General features: G+C 55.0%; 1 protein-coding gene across 1 annotated transcript in view; it reads left to right on the top strand.

The window, feature by feature from the left end:
- Positions 1 to 24,598, top strand: part of LOC128082045 (uncharacterized) — a 68,998-nt gene that overhangs the window by 12,382 nt on the left and 32,018 nt on the right. The window contains exons 13-57 of the mRNA XM_052685870.1: positions 96 to 476; positions 841 to 1,127; positions 1,713 to 1,984; positions 2,710 to 2,859; positions 3,461 to 3,717; positions 3,821 to 3,905; positions 4,025 to 4,105; positions 4,221 to 4,462; positions 4,556 to 4,839; positions 4,940 to 5,217; positions 5,463 to 6,058; positions 6,228 to 6,798; positions 6,945 to 7,144; positions 7,240 to 7,384; positions 8,955 to 9,035; positions 9,151 to 9,392; positions 9,486 to 9,769; positions 9,870 to 10,147; positions 10,393 to 10,988; positions 11,158 to 11,728; positions 11,875 to 12,074; positions 12,170 to 12,314; positions 12,694 to 12,777; positions 13,940 to 14,089; positions 14,691 to 14,947; positions 15,051 to 15,135; positions 15,255 to 15,335; positions 15,715 to 15,798; positions 16,096 to 16,179; positions 16,470 to 16,553; positions 16,843 to 16,926; positions 17,216 to 17,299; positions 17,581 to 17,736; positions 18,407 to 18,487; positions 18,603 to 18,844; positions 18,938 to 19,221; positions 19,322 to 19,599; positions 19,845 to 20,440; positions 20,610 to 21,180; positions 21,327 to 21,526; positions 21,622 to 21,766; positions 22,146 to 22,229; positions 22,539 to 22,622; positions 23,307 to 23,390; positions 23,688 to 23,771. Of these exons, the coding sequence (XP_052541830.1) occupies positions 96 to 476; positions 841 to 1,127; positions 1,713 to 1,984; positions 2,710 to 2,859; positions 3,461 to 3,717; positions 3,821 to 3,905; positions 4,025 to 4,105; positions 4,221 to 4,462; positions 4,556 to 4,839; positions 4,940 to 5,217; positions 5,463 to 6,058; positions 6,228 to 6,798; positions 6,945 to 7,144; positions 7,240 to 7,384; positions 8,955 to 9,035; positions 9,151 to 9,392; positions 9,486 to 9,769; positions 9,870 to 10,147; positions 10,393 to 10,988; positions 11,158 to 11,728; positions 11,875 to 12,074; positions 12,170 to 12,314; positions 12,694 to 12,777; positions 13,940 to 14,089; positions 14,691 to 14,947; positions 15,051 to 15,135; positions 15,255 to 15,335; positions 15,715 to 15,798; positions 16,096 to 16,179; positions 16,470 to 16,553; positions 16,843 to 16,926; positions 17,216 to 17,299; positions 17,581 to 17,736; positions 18,407 to 18,487; positions 18,603 to 18,844; positions 18,938 to 19,221; positions 19,322 to 19,599; positions 19,845 to 20,440; positions 20,610 to 21,180; positions 21,327 to 21,526; positions 21,622 to 21,766; positions 22,146 to 22,229; positions 22,539 to 22,622; positions 23,307 to 23,390; positions 23,688 to 23,771 (10,192 nt within the window). The remainder of the gene's footprint in view (positions 1 to 95; positions 477 to 840; positions 1,128 to 1,712; positions 1,985 to 2,709; positions 2,860 to 3,460; positions 3,718 to 3,820; positions 3,906 to 4,024; positions 4,106 to 4,220; positions 4,463 to 4,555; positions 4,840 to 4,939; positions 5,218 to 5,462; positions 6,059 to 6,227; positions 6,799 to 6,944; positions 7,145 to 7,239; positions 7,385 to 8,954; positions 9,036 to 9,150; positions 9,393 to 9,485; positions 9,770 to 9,869; positions 10,148 to 10,392; positions 10,989 to 11,157; positions 11,729 to 11,874; positions 12,075 to 12,169; positions 12,315 to 12,693; positions 12,778 to 13,939; positions 14,090 to 14,690; positions 14,948 to 15,050; positions 15,136 to 15,254; positions 15,336 to 15,714; positions 15,799 to 16,095; positions 16,180 to 16,469; positions 16,554 to 16,842; positions 16,927 to 17,215; positions 17,300 to 17,580; positions 17,737 to 18,406; positions 18,488 to 18,602; positions 18,845 to 18,937; positions 19,222 to 19,321; positions 19,600 to 19,844; positions 20,441 to 20,609; positions 21,181 to 21,326; positions 21,527 to 21,621; positions 21,767 to 22,145; positions 22,230 to 22,538; positions 22,623 to 23,306; positions 23,391 to 23,687; positions 23,772 to 24,598) is intronic.

Below are 24,598 nucleotides of genomic sequence, written 5' to 3'. Positions count from 1 at the left end.
GTGAGTGAAAACCCTGCCCTGTCAACCTCCCTTCCCACGGCACTGCTTTGCACCTCCTTCTGTGTCTGACGTGCTCGGGGTTTCTCTGCCTGCAGCAAGGCGAGTCCTTTGTGAACGAGAACTGCTCTCGCCAGTGCCGTTGTGAAGCCAGCGGCCAGATGGTTTGCTCTGCATTGTCCTGTGGTGAGGAGGAGGTCTGCAAGATCCAGAACGGCCAGCGGGGATGCTTCCCAGCCAGCACGGCTCTGTGCCATATCTATGGCGACCCGCATTACAACACCTTCGATGGGAAGCTTCACCACTTCCAGGGCTCCTGCAACTACACAGTGGTGACGGCCTGTGACAACTCCTCCCTTGGCTTCAGCATCACCATTCGCAACGAACATCGGGGCAACCCGAGCTGGACAGCTCTGAACTCTGTGGCACTGTCCATGGAAAGCCTCCACATTGCACTGCGCAAGAAGAAGGATGTCTATGTAAGCCCCTGATTTTTAGCCCAGGCAAACACAGGTATCCAAAGTACCATTACGTAGCTGCGTACAAATCCCGTAGAAGAGCTTGAGGTTCCCTGAGCCTGTGGGCGTGCTCACACAAGAGTACGGCAGGTCTCTGAGTGAGGCAGACGTGAGTGCTGGCACAGAGGTGGGCATCCAGCTGGTTTCCTGCAGCTTTTGGTGTGCCGTAGGTAGTAGAGCAGCTGTTGTTCTTGTAGGCCTGGGCAAGGTTTCTCTTGCCGTCACTTCCTCTGACTCCCGGCATCAGCATTGCAGCGAAGACCAGAGACTTGTCATCGCAGGGGCGTCTATTCATGTTTCTCTCTCCCTCTGTTTCCTTCTTCAGATCAATGGTGTTCTGGTCACCCTGCCTGCTTCTCCAACGCCCAGCGTGAACGTTTCCCTGAGTGGCTCCTACGTGCAAGTTTCTACCAAGCTGGGCCTGCAGCTGCAGTTTGACGGGGACCAGGACCTCCTGGTGAGGGTGTCAGAGAAGCACAAGGGCAAGCTGTGTGGGCTGTGTGGGACATATACGGGCAGCAAGGAAGATGACTTCAAACGACCTGATGGGGTCGTTGTGTCTGACTTCAATGACTTTGGAGCCAGCTGGATGGTGCCGGATGATGAGTGGAAGTGAGTGCTGGTTCTGTTGCATAGAGGCTGGGTGGAGGTTTGCTGTGAGTGGTCCAAGGGAGGAGGGTAGTTAAGGGCTGGCAAGGGGAAGGACGGAAGGGGCAGCTGTGGGAAACCGTGTTTGAGTGCATGGAAGCTCCAAGGTATCAGGCATATGGGCCTTGCATCTCCCCCCTCTGCTCCATCCACCCATGGTGTGAGCAGTGCTCTCTCCCCAAGGGCACTGTGCTCTGTTGCCCTCGGTTGCCTCTGTGCAGAGCCCTGCGTCCCATTGCAAGCACTGTATCTCACCGTTCCCGACCCTCTGAGTGAAGTAGGCTGGGCCACGGGCATGGTGGTTTTCCCAAGTTGCCATGGTCAGTGCTGCCTCTGTCATTTTCCTCAACCCCTGTGAATGCCCAGAGGGGAACGGAGAACGTGGGTCGCATCACTGACCCTTGCAGATGGCAGCCATGTGTGCCCTGTCTTAGGGGGGGGACGTGGACTCCACAAAGACTGAAGTTTTGCATGGCATGCCAGTGCGGAAAGGTTGTGGCTCAGGTTCACAGGCTGCTGAGAGCTCAGGGCTGTCTCTCTGCTTTGCAGGTGTGAGACGACCATCGTCCCGCCTGTGTCCTGCTCCGCGTCGGAGGAGGAAGCAGCTCAAAGGAAGTGTGAAGTGCTCACACAAGCCGGTGGCCCGTTTGAGCCGTGCCACGCAGTTCTGCCACCACAGGAGTACTTTGAGAGCTGCGTCTATGACCAGTGTGGCACGGGTGGCAGCACAGATCAGCTGTGCAGTGACCTGAGTTCTTATGCAGAAGCCTGTGCTGTGGCAGGGGTTGTTCTGGGAGACTGGAGCGCTGGCACGGTCTGCGGTGAGGAATCGGCTTGGTTTCTATTCAGGACCTGTCACTAATAACTTCTTGCATTTCTACTTTGCAAATGAATGCTCAGCTTCCCTTTTTTGGTGCCTGAGATTGGAGATTTCTTTCCTACTCGCTACTGCAGGGAATCAGCTGGTTTTGCACGGCATTTTGCAGACTGACCGCCTGGAATTTCCACAGCATTTTCCTGTGTTGTCCTGCACAGTGTCTTCTTAAGGGCATTGCTTGTCCTTAGTGGTGAAGCAGCACGGCCCCGCCTGTGGTGTCGGCAGCTTTTTGCCTTTATGAAAGCAAGCATTTCCAGAGGGATGCTGGGCTGTGGTAACACACTGCACCTCAAGACAGATTTCAGACTTGCTGCCTGCCTGCCTTGAAGTGCTTCTTGCAGTATCAGTTAGAAAGGCTTTAAAGTTGTGGGAAGTCATTGGTAATATTGAGCCCGAGAGAGAGCCCCATCCCTCCCGAGAGACTCAGCAAGGTAGCACCAGGAGAATTGGAGAGAAGAAGCCAGGGGGACGCTGATGAAATGGAGGGAGAAAGGAAGAAGCCTTGAGCAATGAACGCTGTGCAATGCCTGGGTTGCAATTGCATTTGGTTGACCATCGCCACCTGGCTGTAATCACGCCAGGGATATAGGTGTGTCCTGCGGGACACCGGGGAAAGGTTTGCACACTCTCACCTCTAAAACTCTGCTTTCCTTTCTGCACCACATCCAGCTTCCCCAGCAGCCTGCAATTTCTCCTGCACGTTTGATGTTGACTTCTGCGAGTGGGTCCAGGAGCCGTCCAGCAGCATTGACTGGATAAGGCACAAGGGACCAACGCCCTCTCCAGATACGGGCCCTTCCTTTGACCACACGACTGGAGGTAGGAACATCAAGCAGCACACGCTGGTCATGCAAGCAGACTGGTGTCCCTGCAAAGATGGTGGCAAACAGCTTCTAAGAGCAAATACAAACCACAAGTACCCTGATCCAGAGGCCTTTGTAGCAGTCTCCCCCAGGGTCGGAGCCTTCTTTCAAAGCAGCTTTTCTGCCCGGGGATCAGTCTGGTGTGATTGGAGCAGCGAACGATCTGCCAGGCAAGGGGGCCAGTAGTATGAGACGTGGTGCCGGGCTGTCTCAGGGAAACAGGAACAGGTTTCTTTTAGGGGACGCTGGCTTCTCCAGCAGCCACTGATGAGTGCCCCCAAAGCTGCAGAGCCATGGTAGGATGGAGGGGATGCTTTGGGGGTGGTGGCGTTTCCCACATCAAGCCATACAGCTGTCAGGGCCCAGAGAGCCGGCTTCCTTAGAGTGTCTTAGTGCTGAGGGAGCTGTGGCAAGTGAAGGACAGCGTGTTGCTCTTGACTCCCTGTCCCTGCCTCAAACTGCCACAGGATGTGCTCTCCAGACTGCACTGGGCTTTTCCCTGGGGCTGCTGTCTAGGCTTGATGTTGCATGACGGCATGGCTGGCACTTTGTTTCAGATGGCTACTACATCTACCTGCATGGCGACGATCCCTACCATGGCTTTGTGTCACAGCTGGCCAGCCCGGTGTGCAATTCAACGGGACCACACTGCTTCCGCTTCTGGTATCACATGTATGGAGTGGCTGAATCCATGGCCCTGCGGGTGTATGTGGCTCGGGACGGGGAGCTACTGGAGGTCTGGAAAAGCGTTGGGAACCACGGGGACAGATGGATCTTGGGAGAGGTCACGGTGCACAGTACAGGAAACTTGCAGGTAGGGACAGGGGCTCTAAGTGCCAATTGATGCAAAGAGTGCTGCAGAATGTCACTCGGAGTGTATGGCCGGAGCTAACGGTGGAAACCAACCTTTCCCTTAGCTTGTCCTTGAGGGAGAATGGGGGGAAGATTTCCGCAGCGACGTGGCACTGGATGATCTGTCCATTGAACAGGGATACTGTCCAGGTACGTGACACTGCCTGTGGAAAGGCAGCCTGCTTGTTTTGGCAGTCAGTGAGTTTTCTGCCTTGAACAGGATGTACACAAGCAGGATTGACTGGCATGTGCCACTGTGTCTTTTGTAGGCGATGTGACCCCAACGCCAGGCCCCGACACCACCACAACGGTGACAGGAACATCCACACCAACACCACAGCCAAGCTCAGGTGAACGGAGGAGGGCGGGTGTTGGGACGCAGTGCTTTTAGCACTGTAGGAAGGGGAGAAGAGCTGCAGGGAGGTGCTGATAACTGAATGGCTTCTCTGGTGTTTCCTTTGTCAGGAATGTGTGTGGTGGAGGGAGATCCTCACTACCACACGTTTGACAATCAAATACACCACTTCATGGGCAACTGCACCTACACCCTCTCCAAGCTGTGCGAGAGCAACAGTTCACTGCCCTACTTCAACGTGGAGGCGGCCAACGAACACAGAGGAAGCAACACGCGCGTGTCCTACGTCCAGTACGTGGACGTCGATGTGTACGGCCAGCACATCAGGCTTGGGAAGGGTGGCGTGGTGATGGTAAGCACAAAGGGGAGCAATGGTGGGGCTGTGCAGAGGGAGAGCCGTGCCAAAGGGAATGCTCCAATCCTGTCTTGGTTTCTGTCCTTCCAGGTCAACGGAGAGGCAGAGGTGCTGCCCTGCACCCCATCTGTGGGCGTGCAGGTCTGGTCCAGCGGGTTCTACACCGTGGTCACAACAGACTTTGGCTTGAGCGTGAAGTTTGATGGGAACCATCGGGTGGAGGTGTCGCTTCCAAGCACCTTTGGGCAGCAGGTTTGCGGCATGTGTGGCAACTACAACGGGATGGCAGCAGACGACTTCCTGAACCCGGACGGAGTGCTGGAGCCAGACTCCACCAGCCTGGGTAACAGCTGGCAGGTGTCCAACGACAGCAGGTGTGTGTGGTGGCCCAGCAGGTCCGGGGAGGGGTGGAGTGGAGGTGCCAGTTGAAGCCCACAGATAACCTGGGGGCCTTTCTCTCTGCCTCACCTATAGCTGCTCAGCTGGAACGCAGTCCCCGCCAGCATGCACTGAGACAGACAAGCAGGTCATTGCCAGCAGCAACTTCTGCGGGCTCCTCACAGACATCAGCGGCCCGTTTGAAGTGTGCCACTCTGTGCTGAGTCCCAGCGGCTACTTCGACACGTGCCTCTATGACCTGTGTGAGCTGGGGCTTGATCGCGAGGCACTGTGCAACAGCTTGCAGTCCTATGCAGATGCCTGCCAGGCGCTTGGTGTCCAGATCCCCGTGTGGAGGAACGCAACATTCTGCCGTAAGTCAGAAGCAGGAAAGCACGCCATTTGCTGAGCTGGTTAGCCACGGTGTGTGGCAGCACCCTTTGTTGTTAAAAATGCCAACGTGGTTCTTTCTATGCAGAAGGCATCTCACGTTGGTAGCTGGGTGTAGCTGTGGGATGATTGCATCCTTCCACAGCCTCCAGAGAATCTTCTCTACCTTGAGAGCATGGCGAGTGTAGGATGACTGATGATTTCACTGCTTCTCCTTTTGTCTTGGCAGCCATCACGTGCCCAGCCAACAGCCACTACGAGCCCTGTGCTGCAGCTTGCCCTGCTACGTGTGTTGACCCCATGGCACCTGTTACATGCGGATTGCCATGCGTGGAGGGATGTGTATGCGACAGCGGGTACCTGCTCTACAACAAGCAATGTGTGCCCAGCCAGCAGTGCGGGTGCTGGCACAACGGGCAGCACTACCCGGTGGGCTCAGAGTTCTGGACGGACAACACCTGCTCGTCCAAGTGCACGTGTCCCGCACGAGGAGGCAAAGTCCAGTGCTCCAGTGCGTCGTGCCCTGCCGGCCAGTTCTGCGGAGTGCAGGATGGGAAACCCCAGTGCCTGGATCACTCCTACGGCATCTGCCACATCTACGGGGACCCTCACTACAACACATTTGACGATGTGAGGCACAACTTCATGGGGAACTGCACGTACACCCTGGCCAAAGTGTGCTCCAACACCTCCGTGCCCTACTTCAATGTTGAGGCAAAGAACGAGCATCGTGGCAACGCCCGAGTGTCCTACGTGCGAGAAGTCGTGGTCGATGTGTACGGAGAGCGCATTACCATACTCAAGCAGGAGAGGAGCCGAGTGCTGGTAAGGGAGTGGGGCTGGCGTGTGCGTGGAGGGTCTGCAAGGCAGGGCTGGCTTTTTTGGGCAGGGTCTTGTCTGCAAGCAGCAGGAGTTTCTGTGTGAGAAGGGAGCCTGTTCCCATGGGGCTGACGGCCCCAGGGAGTCCACGGTGCATTGCGCTTGTCTGCCCCAGGTGAACGGTGTGTTCCGGACCTTGCCGGTGAGCGCAGCAGCAGGAGCCATCACCGTGAGCAGTAGCGGCCGCTACGTCGTCCTGCAGACGGACTTCAGCCTCCAAGTGTCCTATGACGCTGACCACTCGGTGGAGGTGAAGGTGCCCACCAGCTACTTCAACCTGACCTGTGGCATGTGCGGGAACTTCAACAGCAGGAGGGAGGACGATTACATGATGCCCAACGGGCAGCAAGCCGCCGACTCCAATGCGCTGGGGGAGAGCTGGCAGGTCCCAAGCGATGACAGTGACCCCAGCTGCGGCGTGCCCCCACCGCCGGAGCCCTGCCCAGAAAATGAGGAGAAGCTCTACGAGTCCGAGCAGTTCTGTGGCATGCTGACAGCCAGCCCGGGCTTTTTTGAGAGCTGCCACTCGGTGATCAACCCGCAGAGCTACTTTGAGACCTGCACCTACGACCTTTGTGCCATGGGTGCTGTGCAGGAGGTGCTGTGTGCTGCACTGGAGGCCTATGCTGACGCATGCCAGGCAGCTGGCGTGACTCTGCTCCCTTGGAGGAATGCCACCTTCTGCCGTGAGTACCCACCTTTGGATTGCCAGAGGGAAATGGGGCTCTCCCTGTGTCCTGCAGCTCTGGCCACTTCTTTGGTCTTTCCCTTGGCAGAAGGTATTCCCTTCCTTGTGGGCTTTGCTGACCCTAATGTTCCTTTCCCTTTGCAGCCCTGACATGCTCTGCCAACAGCTACTATGACCCTTGCATGACTGGCTGTCCTGCCACCTGTGTTGACCGACAAGCCCCGCTGAATTGTTCCAAGCCCTGCATGGAGGGCTGTGCGTGTGCCTCTGGCTTCCTCCTCAGCGGTGACACCTGTGTGCCCGAGGCCCACTGTGGCTGCCTCTTTGAGGACAACTACTACAGCGTGAGTGAAAACCCTGCCCTGTCTGCCTCCCTTCCCACGGCACTGCTTTGCACCTCCTTCTGTGTCTGACGTGCTCGGGGTTTCTCTGCCTGCAGCAAGGCGAGTCCTTTGTGAACGAGAACTGCTCTCGCCAGTGCCGTTGTGAAGCCAGCGGCCAGATGGTTTGCTCTGCATTGTCCTGTGGTGAGGAGGAGGTCTGCAAGATCCAGAACGGCCAGCGGGGATGCTTCCCATTCTCAGGTGAATGGACGAGAGCGGATGTTGGGACGCAGTGCTTTTAGCACTGTAGGAAGGGGAGAAGAGCTGCAGGGAGGTGCTGATAACTGAATGGCTTCTCTGTACCTTCCTCCGGTTTTTAATGCTTCCTACCAAATGAACAAAACTGTGATGTTGTATATTTTACGTAGTTTCTTTCTTGGTTTCCACCATGGTTCCTACGGTTCAGCCATGATGCTGCAAAACCACTTGGAATTGCAAAGATTGCTTAGAAGAGTCACTGTGTACACCCTGCCCACTGCCTTCATTGTCCTGCCACTGGGTGCTTGGGAATGGTACACTGGCAGCTGGGGAGAAAGCTGCCACGTTGATTCTCATCTCCACTACCTCTCTCTTGCCCCAGGTTCATCAACACCAAATCCTGAGACACCCTCGCCAGACACCACAACGCCACCTCCACACCCAGCGACAACCACACCAAGCTCAGGTATTGCCATGACCTGTGCCCATTTTGTACTGTTGCTCATCATTTTGCAGAACAAATTTATGCAGATCTGCTTCAGGGTCAGTGCCTAGGGTTTGGGAGGGATGTAGTTATGGGATTGTGGTTTCCTTTTCCCCCAGCCATGCTGCTGGGAGAGTACTTGAGTGGCACACTTTTCTCAGAAGAGTCACTGTGTTCACCCTGCCCACTGCCTTCATTGTCGTGCCACTGGGGTACTTGGGAATGGCCACAAGCCAGTGGCCCGTTTGAGCCGTGCCACGCAGTTCTGCCACCCCAGGAGTACTTTGAGAGCTGCGTCTATGACCAGTGTGGCACGGGTGGCAGCACAGATCAGCTGTGCAGTGACCTGAGTTCTTATGCAGAAGCCTGTGCTGTGGCAGGGGTTGTTCTGGGAGACTGGAGCGCTGGCACGGTCTGCGGTGAGGAATCGGCTTGGTTTCTATTCAGGACCTGTCACTAATAACTTCTTGCATTTCTACTTTGCAAATGAATGCTCAGCTTCCCTTTTTTGGTGCCTGAGATTGGAGATTTCTTTCCTACTCGCTACTGCAGGGAATCAGCTGGTTTTGCACGGCATTTTGCAGACTGACCGCCTGGAATTTCCACAGCATTTTCCTGTGTTGTCCTGCACAGTGTCTTCTTAAGGGCATTGCTTGTCCTTAGTGGTGAAGCAGCACGGCCCCGCCTGTGGTGTCGGCAGCTTTTTGCCTTTATGAAAGCAAGCATTTCCAGAGGGATGCTGGGCTGTGGTAACACACTGCACCTCAAGACAGATTTCAGACTTGCTGCCTGCCTGCCTTGAAGTGCTTCTTGCAGTATCAGTTAGAAAGGCTTTAAAGTTGTGGGAAGTCATTGGTAATATTGAGCCCGAGAGAGAGCCCCATCCCTCCCGAGAGACTCAGCAAGGTAGCACCAGGAGAATTGGAGAGAAGAAGCCAGGGGGACGCTGATGAAATGGAGGGAGAAAGGAAGAAGCCTTGAGCAATGAACGCTGTGCAATGCCTGGAGGCATAGTCAGTGAGTTTTCTGCCTTGAACAGAATCCTGCACAAGCAGGATTGACTGGCATGTGCCACTGTGTCTTTTGTAGGCGATGTGACCCCAACGCCAGGCCCCGACACCACCACAACGGTGACAGGAACATCCACACCAACACCACAGCCAAGCTCAGGTGAACGGAGGAGGGCGGGTGTTGGGACGCAGTGCTTTTAGCACTGTAGGAAGGGGAGAAGAGCTGCAGGGAGGTGCTGATAACTGAATGGCTTCTCTGGTGTTTCCTTTGTCAGGAATGTGTGTGGTGGAGGGAGATCCTCACTACCACACGTTTGACAATCAAATACACCACTTCATGGGCAACTGCACCTACACCCTCTCCAAGTTGTGCGAGAGCAACAGTTCACTGCCCTACTTCAACGTGGAGGCGGCCAACGAACACAGAGGAAGCAACACGCGCGTGTCCTACGTCCAGTACGTGGACGTCGATGTGTACGGCCAGCACATCAGGCTTGGGAAGGGTGGCGTGGTGATGGTAAGCACAAAGGGGAGCAATGGTGGGGCTGTGCAGAGGGAGAGCCGTGCCAAAGGGAATGCTCCAATCCTGTCTTGGTTTCTGTCCTTCCAGGTCAACGGAGAGGCAGAGGTGCTGCCCTGCACCCCATCTGTGGGCGTGCAGGTCTGGTCCAGCGGGTTCTACACCGTGGTCACAACAGACTTTGGCTTGAGCGTGAAGTTTGATGGGAACCATCGGGTGGAGGTGTCGCTTCCAAGCACCTTTGGGCAGCAGGTTTGCGGCATGTGTGGCAACTACAACGGGATGGCAGCAGACGACTTCCTGAACCCGGACGGAGTGCTGGAGCCAGACTCCACCAGCCTGGGTAACAGCTGGCAGGTGTCCAACGACAGCAGGTGTGTGTGGTGGCCCAGCAGGTCCGGGGAGGGGTGGAGTGGAGGTGCCAGTTGAAGCCCACAGATAACCTGGGGGCCTTTCTCTCTGCCTCACCTATAGCTGCTCAGCTGGAACGCAGTCCCCGCCAGCATGCACTGAGACAGACAAGCAGGTCATTGCCAGCAGCAACTTCTGCGGGCTCCTCACAGACATCAGCGGCCCGTTTGAAGTGTGCCACTCTGTGCTGAGTCCCAGCGGCTACTTCGACACGTGCCTCTATGACCTGTGTGAGCTGGGGCTTGATCGCGAGGCACTGTGCAACAGCTTGCAGTCCTATGCAGATGCCTGCCAGGCGCTTGGTGTCCAGATCCCCGTGTGGAGGAACGCAACATTCTGCCGTAAGTCAGAAGCAGGAAAGCACGCCATTTGCTGAGCTGGTTAGCCACGGTGTGTGGCAGCACCCTTTGTTGTTAAAAATGCCAACGTGGTTCTTTCTATGCAGAAGGCATCTCACGTTGGTAGCTGGGTGTAGCTGTGGGATGATTGCATCCTTCCACAGCCTCCAGAGAATCTTCTCTACCTTGAGAGCATGGCGAGTGTAGGATGACTGATGATTTCACTGCTTCTCCTTTTGTCTTGGCAGCCATCACGTGCCCAGCCAACAGCCACTACGAGCCCTGTGCTGCAGCTTGCCCTGCTACGTGTGTTGACCCCATGGCACCTGTTACATGCGGATTGCCGTGCGTGGAGGGATGTGTATGCGACAGCGGGTACCTGCTCTACAACAAGCAATGTGTGCCCAGCCAGCAGTGCGGGTGCTGGCACAACGGGCAGCACTACCCGGTGGGCTCAGAGTTCTGGACGGACAACACCTGCTCGTCCAAGTGCACGTGTCCCGCACGAGGAGGCAAAGTCCAGTGCTCCAGTGCGTCGTGCCCTGCCGGCCAGTTCTGCGGAGTGCAGGATGGGAAACCCCAGTGCCTGGATCACTCCTACGGCATCTGCCACGTCTACGGGGACCCTCACTACAACACCTTTGACGATGTGAGGCACAACTTCATGGGGAACTGCACGTACACCCTGGCCAAAGTGTGCTCCAACACCTCCGTGCCCTACTTCAATGTTGAGGCAAAGAACGAGCATCGTGGCAACGCCCGAGTGTCCTACGTGCGAGAAGTCGTGGTCGATGTGTACGGAGAGCGCATTACCATACTCAAGCAGGAGAGGAGCCGAGTGCTGGTAAGGGAGTGGGGCTGGCGTGTGCGTGGAGGGTCTGCAAGGCAGGGCTGGCTTTTTTGGGCAGGGTCTTGTCTGCAAGCAGCAGGAGTTTCTGTGTGAGAAGGGAGCCTGTTCCCATGGGGCTGACGGCCCCAGGGAGTCCACGGTGCATTGCGCTTGTCTGCCCCAGGTGAACGGTGTGTTCCGGACCTTGCCGGTGAGCGCAGCAGCAGGAGCCATCACCGTGAGCAGTAGCGGCCGCTACGTCGTCCTGCAGACGGACTTCAGCCTCCAAGTGTCCTATGACGCTGACCACTCGGTGGAGGTGAAGGTGCCCACCAGCTACTTCAACCTGACCTGTGGCATGTGCGGGAACTTCAACAGCAGGAGGGAGGACGATTACATGATGCCCAACGGGCAGCAAGCCGCCGACTCCAATGCGCTGGGGGAGAGCTGGCAGGTCCCAAGCGATGACAGTGACACCAGCTGCGGCGTGCCCCCACCGCCGGAGCCCTGCCCAGAAAATGAGGAGAAGCTCTACGAGTCCGAGCAGTTCTGTGGCATGCTGACAGCCAGCCCGGGCTTTTTTGAGAGCTGCCACTCGGTGATCAACCCGCAGAGCTACTTTGAGACCTGCACCTACGACCTTTGTGCCATGGGTGCTGTGCAGGAGGTGCTGTGTGCTGCACTGGAGGCCTACGCTGACGCATGCCAGGCAGCTGGCGTGACTCTGCTCCCTTGGAGGAATGCCACCTTCTGCCGTGAGTACCCACCTTTGGATTGCCAGAGGGAAATGGGGCTCTCCCTGTGTCCTGCAGCTCTGGCCACTTCTTTGGTCTTTCCCTTGGCAGAAGGTATTCCCTTCCTTGTGGGCTTTGCTGACCCTAATGTTCCTTTCCCTTTGCAGCCCTGACATGCTCTGCCAACAGCTACTATGACCCTTGCATGACTGGCTGTCCTGCCACCTGTGTTGACCGACAAGCCCCGCTGAATTGTTCCAAGCCCTGCATGGAGGGCTGTGCGTGTGCCTCTGGCTTCCTCCTCAGCGGTGACACCTGTGTGCCCGAGGCCCACTGTGGCTGCCTCTTTGAGGACAACTACTACAGCGTGAGTGAAAACCCTGCCCTGTCTGCCTCCCTTCCCACGGCACTGCTTTGCACCTCCTTCTGTGTCTGACGTGCTCGGGGTTTCTCTGTCTGCAGCAAGGCGAGTCCTTTGTGAACGAGAACTGCTCTCGCCAGTGCCGTTGTGAAGCCAGCGGCCAGATGGTTTGCTCTGCATTGTCCTGTGGTGAGGAGGAGGTCTGCAAGATCCAGAACGGCCAGCGGGGATGCTTCCCATTCTCAGGTGAATGGACGAGAGCGGATGTTGGGACGCAGTGCTTTTAGCACTGTAGGAAGGGGAGAAGAGCTGCAGGGAGGTGCTGATAACTGAATGGCTTCTCTGTACCTTCCTCCGGTTTTTAATGCTTCCTACCAAATGAACAAAACTGTGATGTTGTATATTTTACGTAGTTTCTTTCTTGGTTTCCACCATGGTTCCTACGGTTCAGCCATGATGCTGCAAAACCACTTGGAATTGCAAAGATTGCTTAGAAGAGTCACTGTGTACACCCTGCCCACTGCCTTCATTGTCGTGCCACTGGGTGCTTGGGAATGGTACACTGGCAGCTGGGGAGAAAGCTGCCACGTTGATTCTCATCTCCACTACCTCTCTCTTGCCACAGGTTCATCAACACCAAATCCTGAGACACCCTCGCCAGACACCACAACGCCACCTCCACACCCAGCGACAACCACACCAAGCTCAGGTATTGCCATGACCTGTGCCCATTTTGTACTGTTGCTCATCATTTTGCAGAACAAATTTATGCAGATCTGCTTCAGGGTCAGTGCCTAGGGTTTGGGAGGGATGTAGTTATGGGATTGTGGTTTCCTTTTCCCCCAGCCATGCTGCTGGGAGAGTACTTGAGTGGCACACTTTTCTCAGAAGAGTCACTGTGTTCACCCTGCCCACTGCCTTCATTGTCGTGCCACTGGGGTACTTGGGAATGGCCACAAGCCAGTGGCCCGTTTGAGCCGTGCCACGCAGTTCTGCCACCACAGGAGTACTTTGAGAGCTGCGTCTATGACCAGTGTGGCACGGGTGGCAGCACAGATCAGCTGTGCAGTGACCTGAGTTCTTATGCAGAAGCCTGTGCTGTGGCAGGGGTTGTTCTGGGAGACTGGAGCGCTGGCACGGTCTGCGGTGAGGAATCGGCTTGGTCTCTATTCAGGACCTGTCACTAATAACTTCTTGCATTTCTACTTTGCAAATGAATGCTCAGCTTCCCTTTTTTGGTGCCTGAGATTGGAGATTTCTTTCCTACTCGCTACTGCAGGGAATCAGCTGGTTTTGCACGGCATTTTGCAGACTGACCGCCTGGAATTTCCACAGCATTTTCCTGTGTTGTCCTGCACAGTGTCTTCTTAAGGGCATTGCTTGTCCTTAGTGGTGAAGCAGCACGGCCCCGCCTGTGGTGTCGGCAGCTTTTTGCCTTTATGAAAGCAAGCATTTCCAGAGGGATGCTGGGCTGTGGTAACACACTGCACCTCAAGACAGATTTCAGACTTGCTGCCTGCCTGCCTTGAAGTGCTTCTTGCAGTATCAGTTAGAAAGGCTTTAAAGTTGTGGGAAGTCATTGGTAATATTGAGCCCGAGAGAGAGCCCCATCCCTCCCGAGAGACTCAGCAAGGTAGCACCAGGAGAATTGGAGAGAAGAAGCCAGGGGGACGCTGATGAAATGGAGGGAGAAAGGAAGAAGCCTTGAGCAATGAACGCTGTGCAATGCCTGGGTTGCAATTGCATTTGGTTGACCATCGCCACCTGGCTGTAATCACGCCAGGGATATAGGTGTGTCCTGCGGGACACCGGGGAAAGGTTTGCACACTCTCACCTCTAAAACTCTGCTTTCCTTTCTGCACCACATCCAGCTTCCCCAGCAGCCTGCAATTTCTCCTGCACGTTTGATGTTGACTTCTGCGAGTGGGTCCAGGAGCCGTCCAGCAGCATTGACTGGATAAGGCACAAGGGACCAACGCCCTCTCCAGATACGGGCCCTTCCTTTGACCACACGACTGGAGGTAGGAACATCAAGCAGCACACGCTGGTCATGCAAGCAGACTGGTGTCCCTGCAAAGATGGTGGCAAACAGCTTCTAAGAGCAAATACAAACCACAGGTACCCTGATCCAGAGGCCTTTGTAGCAGTCTCCCCCAGGGTCGGAGCCTTCTTTCAAAGCAGCTTTTCTGCCCGGGGATCAGTCTGGTGTGATTGGAGCAGGGAACGATCTGCCAGGCAAGGGGGCCAGTAGTATGAGACGTGGTGCCGGGCTGTCTCAGGGAAACAGGAACAGGTTTCTTTTAGGGGACGCTGGCTTCTCCAGCAGCCACTGATGAGTGCCCCCAAAGCTGCAGAGCCATGGTAGGATGGAGGGGATGCTTTGGGGGTGGTGGCGTTTCCCACATCAAGCCATACAGCTGTCAGGGCCCAGAGAGCCGGCTTCCTTAGAGTGTCTTAGTGCTGAGGGAGCTGTGGCAAGTGAAGGACAGCGTGTTGCTCTTGACTCCCTGTCCCTGCCTCAAACTGCCACAGGATGTGCTCTCCAGACTGCACTGGGCTTTTCCCTGGGGCTGCTGTCTAGGCTTGATGTTGCATGACGGCATGGCTGGCACTTTGTTTCAGATGGCTACTACATCTACCTGCATGGCGACGATCCCTACCATGGCTTTGTGTCACAGCTGGCCAGCCCGGTGTGCAATTCAACGGGACCACACTGCTTCCGCTTCTGGTATCACATGTATGGAGTGGCTGAATCCATGGCCCTGCGGGTGTATGTGGCTCGGGACGGGGAGCTACTGGAGGTCTGGAAAAGCGTTGGGAACCACGGGGACAGATGGATCTTGGGAGAGGTCACGGTGCACAGTACAGGAAACTTGCAGGTAGGGACAGGGGCTCTAAGTGCCAATTGATGCAAAGAGTGCTGCAGAATGTCACTCGGAGTGTATGGCCGGAGCTAACGGTGGAAACCAACCTTTCCCTTAGCTTGTCCTTGAGGGAGAATGGGGGGAAGATTTCCGCAGCGACGTGGCACTGGATGATCTGTCCATTGAACAGGGATACTGTCCAGGTACGTGACACTGCCTGTGGAAAGGCAGCCTGCTTGTTTTGGCAGTCAGTGAGTTTTCTGCCTTGAACAGGATGTACACAAGCAGGATTGACTGGCATGTGCCACTGTGTCTTTTGTAGGCGATGTGACCCCAACGCCAGGCCCCGACACCACCACAACGGTGACAGGAACATCCACACCAACACCACAGCCAAGCTCAGGTGAACGGAGGAGGGCGGGTGTTGGGACGCAGTGCTTTTAGCACTGTAGGAAGGGGAGAAGAGCTGCAGGGAGGTGCTGATAACTGAATGGCTTCTCTGCACCTTCCTCTGGTTTTTAATGCTTCCTACCAAATGAACAAAACTGTGATGTTGTATATCTTACGTAGTTTCTCTCTTGGTGTCCATCATGGTTCCTATGGTTCAGCAGTGATACCAGAAAACCACTTGGAATTGCAAAGATTGCTTAGAAGAGTCACTGTGTACACCCTGCCCACTGCCTTCATTGTCGTGCCACTGGGTGCTTGGGAATGGTACACTGGCAGCTGGGAAGAAAGCTGCCACGTTGATTCTCATCTCCACTACCTCTCTCTTGCCCCAGGTTCATCAACACCAAATCCTGAGACACCCTCGCCAGACACCACAACGCCACCTCCACACCCAGTGACAACCACACCAAGCTCAGGTATTGCCATGCCCTGTCCCCGTTTTCTACTGTTACTGACAAATTTATGCAGATCTGCTTCAGGGTCAATGCCTAGGGTTTGGGATGGATGTAGTAAAGGGATTGTGGTTTCCTTTTCCCCCAGCCATGCTGCTGGGAGAGTACTTGAGTGGCACACTTTTCTCAGAAAACTCACTGTGTACCCCTTGCCCACTGCCTTCATTGTCGTGCCACTGGATTGCTTGGGAATGGTACACTGGCAGCTGGGAAGAAACCTGCCATATTGATTCTCTTCCCACTACCTCTCTCTTGCCCCAGGTTCATCAACACCAAATCCTGAGACACCCTCACCAGACACCACAACGCCACCTCCACACCCAGTGACAACCACACCAAGCTCAGGTATTGCCATGACCTGTCCCCGTTTTCTACTGCTGCTGACACATTTTCTTGCAGATCTCCTTCAAGTCTCACAACTAGGCTTACGGATGGCTGGAGTAAATAGCTAGTGGATTCCTTTTCGCCGACCGTGCTGCTGGGAGAGTACTTGAGTGGCACAGTTTTCTCAGAAAACTCACTGTGTACCCCCTGCCCACTGCCTTCATTGTCGTGCCACTGGCAATAATATACTGGGAGCTGGCCAGAAAACAGCCACATTGATTCTCATCTCCACTACCTCTCTCTTGCCACAGGTTCATCAACACCAAATCCTGAGACACCCTCACCAGACACCACAACGCCACCTCCACACCCAGCGACAACCACACCAAGCTCAGGTATTGCCATGCCCTGTCCCCGTTTTCTACTGTTACTGACAAATTTATGCAGATCTGCTTCAGGGTCAATGCCTAGGGTTTGGGATGGATGTAGTAAAGGTATTGTGGTTTCCTTTTCCCCCAGCCATGCTGCTGGGAGAGAACTTGAGTGGCACAGTTTTCTCAGAAGAGTCACTGTGTACCCCTTGCCCACTGCCTTCATTGTCGTGCCACTGGCAATAATATACTGGGAGCTGGCCAGAAAACAGCCACATTGATTCTCATCTCCACTACCTCTCTCTTGCCCCAGGTTCATCAACACCAAATCCTGAGACACCCTCGCCAGACACCACAACGCCACCTCCACACCCAGCGACAACCACACCAAGCTCAGGTATTGCCATGACCTGTCCCCGTTTTGTACTGCTGCTGACACATTTCTTGCAGATCTCCTTCAAGTCTCACAACTAGGCTTACGGATGGCTGGAGTAAATAGCTAGTGGATTCCTTTTCCCCGACCGTGCTGCTGGGAGAGTACTTGAGTGGCACACTTTTCTCAGAAGAGTCAATGTGTACCCCCTGCCCACTGCCTTCATTGTCATGCCACTGGCAATAATATACTGGGAGCTGGCCAGAAAACAGCCACATTGATTCTCATCCCCACTACCTCTCTCTTGCCACAGGTTCATCAACAACAAAAACTGAGGCACCCTCGCCAGACACCACAACACCACCTCCACACCCAGCAACCACCACACCAAGCTCAGGTATTGCCATGACCTGTGCCCATTTTGTACTGTTGCTCATCATTTTGCAGAACAAATTTATGCAGATCTGCTTCAGGGTCAATGCCTAGGGTTTGGGAGGGATGTAGTTATGGGATTGTGGTTTCCTTTTCCCCCAGCCATGCTGCTGGGAGAGTACTTGAGTGGCACACTTTTCTCAGAAGAGTCACTGTGTTCACCCTGCCCACTGCCTTCATTGTCGTGCCACTGGGGTACTTGGGAATGGCCACAAGCCAGTGGCCCGTTTGAGCCGTGCCACGCAGTTCTGCCACCCCAGGAGTACTTTGAGAGCTGCGTCTATGACCAGTGTGGCACGGGTGGCAGCACAGATCAGCTGTGCAGTGACCTGAGTTCTTATGCAGAAGCCTGTGCTGTGGCAGGGGTTGTTCTGGGAGACTGGAGCGCTGGCACGGTCTGCGGTGAGGAATCGGCTTGGTTTCTATTCAGGACCTGTCACTAATAACTTCTTGCATTTCTACTTTGCAAATGAATGCTCAGCTTCCCTTTTTTGGTGCCTGAGATTGGAGATTTCTTTCCTACTCGCTACTGCAGGGAATCAGCTGGTTTTGCACGGCATTTTGCAGACTGACCGCCTGGAATTTCCACAGCATTTTCCTGTGTTGTCCTGCACAGTGTCTTCTTAAGGGCATTGCTTGTCCTTAGTGGTGAAGCAGCACGGCCCCGCCTGTGGTGTCGGCAGCTTTTTGCCTTTATGAAAGCAAGCATTTCCAGAGGGATGCTGGGCTGTGGTAACACACTGCACCTCAAGACAGATTTCAGACTTGCTGCCTGCCTGCCTTGAAGTGCTTCTTGCAGTATCAGTTAGAAAGGCTTTAAAGTTGTGGGAAGTCATTGGTAATATTGAGCCCGAGAGAGAGCCCCATCCCTCCCGAGAGACTCAGCAAGGTAGCACCAGGAGAATTGGAGAGAAGAAGCCAGGGGGACGCTGATGAAATGGAGGGAGAAAGGAAGAAGCCTTGAGCAATGAACGCTGTGCAATGCCTGGAGGCATAGTCAGTGAGTTTTCTGCCTTGAACAGAATCCTGCACAAGCAGGATTGACTGGCATGTGCCACTGTGTCTTTTGTAGGCGATGTGACCCCAACGCCAGGCCCCGACACCACCACAACGGTGACAGGAACATCCACACCAACACCACAGCCAAGCTCAGGTGAACGGAGGAGGGCGGGTGTTGGGACGCAGTGCTTTTAGCACTGTAGGAAGGGGAGAAGAGCTGCAGGGAGGTGCTGATAACTGAATGGCTTCTCTGGTGTTTCCTTTGTCAGGAATGTGTGTGGTGGAGGGAGATCCTCACTACCACACGTTTGACAATCAAATACACCACTTCATGGGCAACTGCACCTACACCCTCTCCAAGCTGTGCGAGAGCAACAGTTCACTGCCCTACTTCAACGTGGAGGCGGCCAACGAACACAGAGGAAGCAACACGCGCGTGTCCTACGTCCAGTACGTGGACGTCGATGTGTACGGCCAGCACATCAGGCTTGGGAAGGGTGGCGTGGTGATGGTAAGCACAAAGGGGAGCAATGGTGGGGCTGTGCAGAGGGAGAGCCGTGCCAAAGGGAATGCTCCAATCCTGTCTTGGTTTCTGTCCTTCCAGGTCAACGGAGAGGCAGAGGTGCTGCCCTGCACCCCATCTGTGGGCGTGCAGGTCTGGTCCAGCGGGTTCTACACCGTGGTCACAACAGACTTTGGCTTGAGCGTGAAGTTTGATGGGAACCATCGGGTGGAGGTGTCGCTTCCAAGCACCTTTGGGCAGCAGGTTTGCGGCATGTGTGGCAACTACAACGGGATGGCAGCAGACGACTTCCTGAACCCGGACGGAGTGCTGGAGCCAGACTCCACCAGCCTGGGTAACAGCTGGCAGGTGTCCAACGACAGCAGGTGTGTGTGGTGGCCCAGCAGGTCCGGGGAGGGGTGGAGTGGAGGTGCCAGTTGAAGCCCACAGATAACCTGGGGGCCTTTCTCTCTGCCTCACCTATAGCTGCTCAGCTGGAACGCAGTCCCCGCCAGCATGCACTGAGACAGACAAGCAGGTCATTGCCAGCAGCAACTTCTGCGGGCTCCTCACAGACATCAGCGGCCCGTTTGAAGTGTGCCACTCTGTGCTGAGTCCCAGCGGCTACTTCGACACGTGCCTCTATGACCTGTGTGAGCTGGGGCTTGATCGCGAGGCACTGTGCAACAGCTTGCAGTCCTATGCAGATGCCTGCCAGGCGCTTGGTGTCCAGATCCCCGTGTGGAGGAACGCAACATTCTGCCGTAAGTCAGAAGCAGGAAAGCACGCCATTTGCTGAGCTGGTTAGCCACGGTGTGTGGCAGCACCCTTTGTTGTTAAAAATGCCAACGTGGTTCTTTCTATGCAGAAGGCATCTCACGTTGGTAGCTGGGTGTAGCTGTGGGATGATTGCATCCTTCCACAGCCTCCAGAGAATCTTCTCTACCTTGAGAGCATGGCGAGTGTAGGATGACTGATGATTTCACTGCTTCTCCTTTTGTCTTGGCAGCCATCACGTGCCCAGCCAACAGCCACTACGAGCCCTGTGCTGCAGCTTGCCCTGCTACGTGTGTTGACCCCATGGCACCTGTTACATGCGGATTGCCGTGCGTGGAGGGATGTGTATGCGACAGCGGGTACCTGCTCTACAACAAGCAATGTGTGCCCAGCCAGCAGTGCGGGTGCTGGCACAACGGGCAGCACTACCCGGTGGGCTCAGAGTTCTGGACGGACAACACCTGCTCGTCCAAGTGCACGTGTCCCGCACGAGGAGGCAAAGTCCAGTGCTCCAGTGCGTCGTGCCCTGCCGGCCAGTTCTGCGGAGTGCAGGATGGGAAACCCCAGTGCCTGGATCACTCCTACGGCATCTGCCACATCTACGGGGACCCTCACTACAACACATTTGACGATGTGAGGCACAACTTCATGGGGAACTGCACGTACACCCTGGCCAAAGTGTGCTCCAACACCTCCGTGCCCTACTTCAATGTTGAGGCAAAGAACGAGCATCGTGGCAACGCCCGAGTGTCCTACGTGCGAGAAGTCGTGGTCGATGTGTACGGAGAGCGCATTACCATACTCAAGCAGGAGAGGAGCCGAGTGCTGGTAAGGGAGTGGGGCTGGCGTGTGCGTGGAGGGTCTGCAAGGCAGGGCTGGCTTTTTTGGGCAGGGTCTTGTCTGCAAGCAGCAGGAGTTTCTGTGTGAGAAGGGAGCCTGTTCCCATGGGGCTGACGGCCCCAGGGAGTCCACGGTGCATTGCGCTTGTCTGCCCCAGGTGAACGGTGTGTTCCGGACCTTGCCGGTGAGCGCAGCAGCAGGAGCCATCACCGTGAGCAGTAGCGGCCGCTACGTCGTCCTGCAGACGGACTTCAGCCTCCAAGTGTCCTATGACGCTGACCACTCGGTGGAGGTGAAGGTGCCCACCAGCTACTTCAACCTGACCTGTGGCATGTGCGGGAACTTCAACAGCAGGAGGGAGGACGATTACATGATGCCCAACGGGCAGCAAGCCGCCGACTCCAATGCGCTGGGGGAGAGCTGGCAGGTCCCAAGCGATGACAGTGACCCCAGCTGCGGCGTGCCCCCACCGCCGGAGCCCTGCCCAGAAAATGAGGAGAAGCTCTACGAGTCCGAGCAGTTCTGTGGCATGCTGACAGCCAGCCCGGGCTTTTTTGAGAGCTGCCACTCGGTGATCAACCCGCAGAGCTACTTTGAGACCTGCACCTACGACCTTTGTGCCATGGGTGCTGTGCAGGAGGTGCTGTGTGCTGCACTGGAGGCCTATGCTGACGCATGCCAGGCAGCTGGCGTGACTCTGCTCCCTTGGAGGAATGCCACCTTCTGCCGTGAGTACCCACCTTTGGATTGCCAGAGGGAAATGGGGCTCTCCCTGTGTCCTGCAGCTCTGGCCACTTCTTTGGTCTTTCCCTTGGCAGAAGGTATTTCCTTCCTTGTGGGCTTTGCTGACCCTAATGTTCCTTTCCCTTTGCAGCCCTGACATGCTCTGCCAACAGCTACTATGACCCTTGCATGACTGGCTGTCCTGCCACCTGCGTTGACCGACAAGCCCCGCTGAATTGTTCCAAGCCCTGCATGGAGGGCTGTGCGTGTGCCTCTGGCTTCCTCCTCAGCGGTGACACCTGTGTGCCCGAGGCCCACTGTGGCTGCCTCTTTGAGGACAACTACTACAGCGTGAGTGAAAACCCTGCCCTGTCTGCCTCCCTTCCCACGGCACTGCTTTGCACCTCCTTCTGTGTCTGACGTGCTCGGGGTTTCTCTGTCTGCAGCAAGGCGAGTCCTTTGTGAACGAGAACTGCTCTCGCCAGTGCCGTTGTGAAGCCAGCGGCCAGATGGTTTGCTCTGCATTGTCCTGTGGTGAGGAGGAGGTCTGCAAGATCCAGAACGGCCAGCGGGGATGCTTCCCATTCTCAGGTGAATGGACGAGAGCGGATGTTGGGACGCAGTGCTTTTAGCACTGTAGGAAGGGGAGAAGAGCTGCAGGGAGGTGCTGATAACTGAATGGCTTCTCTGTACCTTCCTCCGGTTTTTAATGCTTCCTACCAAATGAACAAAACTGTGATGTTGTATATTTTACGTAGTTTCTTTCTTGGTTTCCACCATGGTTCCTACGGTTCAGCCATGATGCTGCAAAATCACTTGGAATTGCAAAGATTGCTTAGAAGAGTCACTGTGTACACCCTGCCCACTGCCTTCATTGTCGTGCCACTGGGTGCTTGGGAATGGTACACTGGCAGCTGGGGAGAAAGCTGCCACGTTGATTCTCATCTCCACTACCTCTCTCTTGCCACAGGTTCATCAACACCAAATCCTGAGACACCCTCGCCAGACACCACAACGCCACCTCCACACCCAGTGACAACCACACCAAGCTCAGGTATTGCCATGACCTGTGCCCATTTTGTACTGTTGCTCATCATTTTGCAGAACAAATTTATGCAGATCTGCTTCAGGGTCTGTGCATAGGCTTTGGAGTGGATGTAGTAATGGGATTGTGGTTTCCTTTTCCCCGACCGTGCTGCTGGGAGAGTACTTGAGTGGCACACTTTTCTCAGAAAACTCACTGTGTACCCCTTGCCCACTGCCTTCATTGTCGTGCCACTGGATTGCTTGGGAATGGTACACTGGCAGCTGGGAAGAAACCTGCCATATTGATTCTCTTCCCACTACCTCTCTCTTGCCCCAGGTTCATCAACACCAAATCCTGAGACACCCTCGCCAGACACCACAACGCCACCTCCACACCCAGCGACAACCACACCAAGCTCAGGTATTGCCATGACCTGTGCCCATTTTGTACTGTTGCTCATCATTTTGCAGAACAAATTTATGCAGATCTGCTTCAGGGTCAGTGCCTAGGGTTTGGGAGGGATGTAGTTATGGGATTGTGGTTTCCTTTTCCCCCAGCCATGCTGCTGCGAGAGTACTTGAGTGGCACAGTTTTCTCAGAAAACTCACTGTGTACCCCTTGCCCACTGCCTTCATTGTCGTGCCACTGGATTGCTTGGGAATGGTACACTGGCAGCTGGGAAGAAACCTGCCATATTGATTCTCTTCCCACTACCTCTCTCTTGCCCCAGGTTCATCAACACCAAATCCTGAGACACCCTCACCAGACACCACAACGCCACCTCCACACCCAGTGACAACCACACCAAGCTCAGGTATTGCCATGACCTGTCCCCGTTTTCTACTGCTGCTGACACATTTTCTTGCAGATCTCCTTCAAGTCTCACAACTAGGCTTACGGATGGCTGGAGTAAATAGCTAGTGGATTCCTTTTCCCCGACCGTGCTGCTGGGAGAGTACTTGAGTGGCACAGTTTTCTCAGAAAACTCACTGTGTACCCCCTGCCCACTGCCTTCATTGTCGTGCCACTGGCAATAATATACTGGGAGCTGGCCAGAAAACAGCCACATTGATTCTCATCTCCACTACCTCTCTCTTGCCCCAGGTTCATCAACACCAAATCCTGAGACACCCTCGCCAGACACCACAACGCCACCTCCACACCCAGTGACAACCACACCAAGCTCAGGTATTGCCATGCCCTGTCCCCGTTTTCTACTGTTACTGACAAATTTATGCAGATCTGCTTCAGGGTCAATGCCTAGGGTTTGGGATGGATGTAGTAAAGGGATTGTGGTTTCCTTTTCCCCCAGCCATGCTGCTGGGAGAGTACTTGAGTGGCACACTTTTCTCAGAAAACTCACTGTGTACCCCTTGCCCACTGCCTTCATTGTCGTGCCACTGGATTGCTTGGGAATGGTACACTGGCAGCTGGGAAGAAACCTGCCATATTGATTCTCTTCCCACTACCTCTCTCTTGCCCCAGGTTCATCAACACCAAATCCTGAGACACCCTCACCAGACACCACAACGCCACCTCCACACCCAGTGACAACCACACCAAGCTCAGGTATTGCCATGACCTGTCCCCGTTTTCTACTGCTGCTGACACATTTCTTGCAGATCTCCTTCAAGTCTCACAACTAGGCTTACGGATGGCTGGAGTAAATAGCTAGTGGATTCCTTTTCGCCGACCGTGCTGCTGGGAGAGTACTTGAGTGGCACAGTTTTCTCAGAAAACTCACTGTGTACCCCCTGCCCACTGCCTTCATTGTCGTGCCACTGGCAATAATATACTGGGAGCTGGCCAGAAAACAGCCACATTGATTCTCATCTCCACTACCTCTCTCTTGCCACAGGTTCATCAACACCAAATCCTGAGACACCCTCACCAGACACCACAACGCCACCTCCACACCCAGCGACAACCACACCAAGCTCAGGTATTGCCATGCCCTGTCCCCGTTTTCTACTGTTACTGACAAATTTATGCAGATCTGCTTCAGGGTCAATGCCTAGGGTTTGGGATGGATGTAGTAAAGGTATTGTGGTTTCCTTTTCCCCCAGCCATGCTGCTGGGAGAGAACTTGAGTGGCACAGTTTTCTCAGAAGAGTCACTGTGTACCCCTTGCCCACTGCCTTCATTGTCGTGCCACTGGGTGCTTGGGAATGGTACACTGGCAGCTGGGAAGAAACCTGCCACGTTGATTCTCATCTCCACTACCTCTCTCTTGCCCCAGGTTCATCAACACCAAATCCTGAGACACCCTCGCCAGACACCACAACGCCACCTCCACACCCAGCGACAACCACACCAAGCTCAGGTATTGCCATGACCTGTGCCCATTTTGTACTGTTGCTCATCATTTTGCAGAACAAATTTATGCAGATCTGCTT

This window comes from Tympanuchus pallidicinctus, unplaced genomic scaffold (assembly GCF_026119805.1).
Source record: "Tympanuchus pallidicinctus isolate F22 unplaced genomic scaffold, pur_lepc_1.0 scaffold22, whole genome shotgun sequence".
NCBI lineage: Eukaryota > Metazoa > Chordata > Aves > Galliformes > Phasianidae > Tympanuchus > Tympanuchus pallidicinctus.
This window is presented reverse-complemented; position numbering and strand designations above follow the sequence as displayed.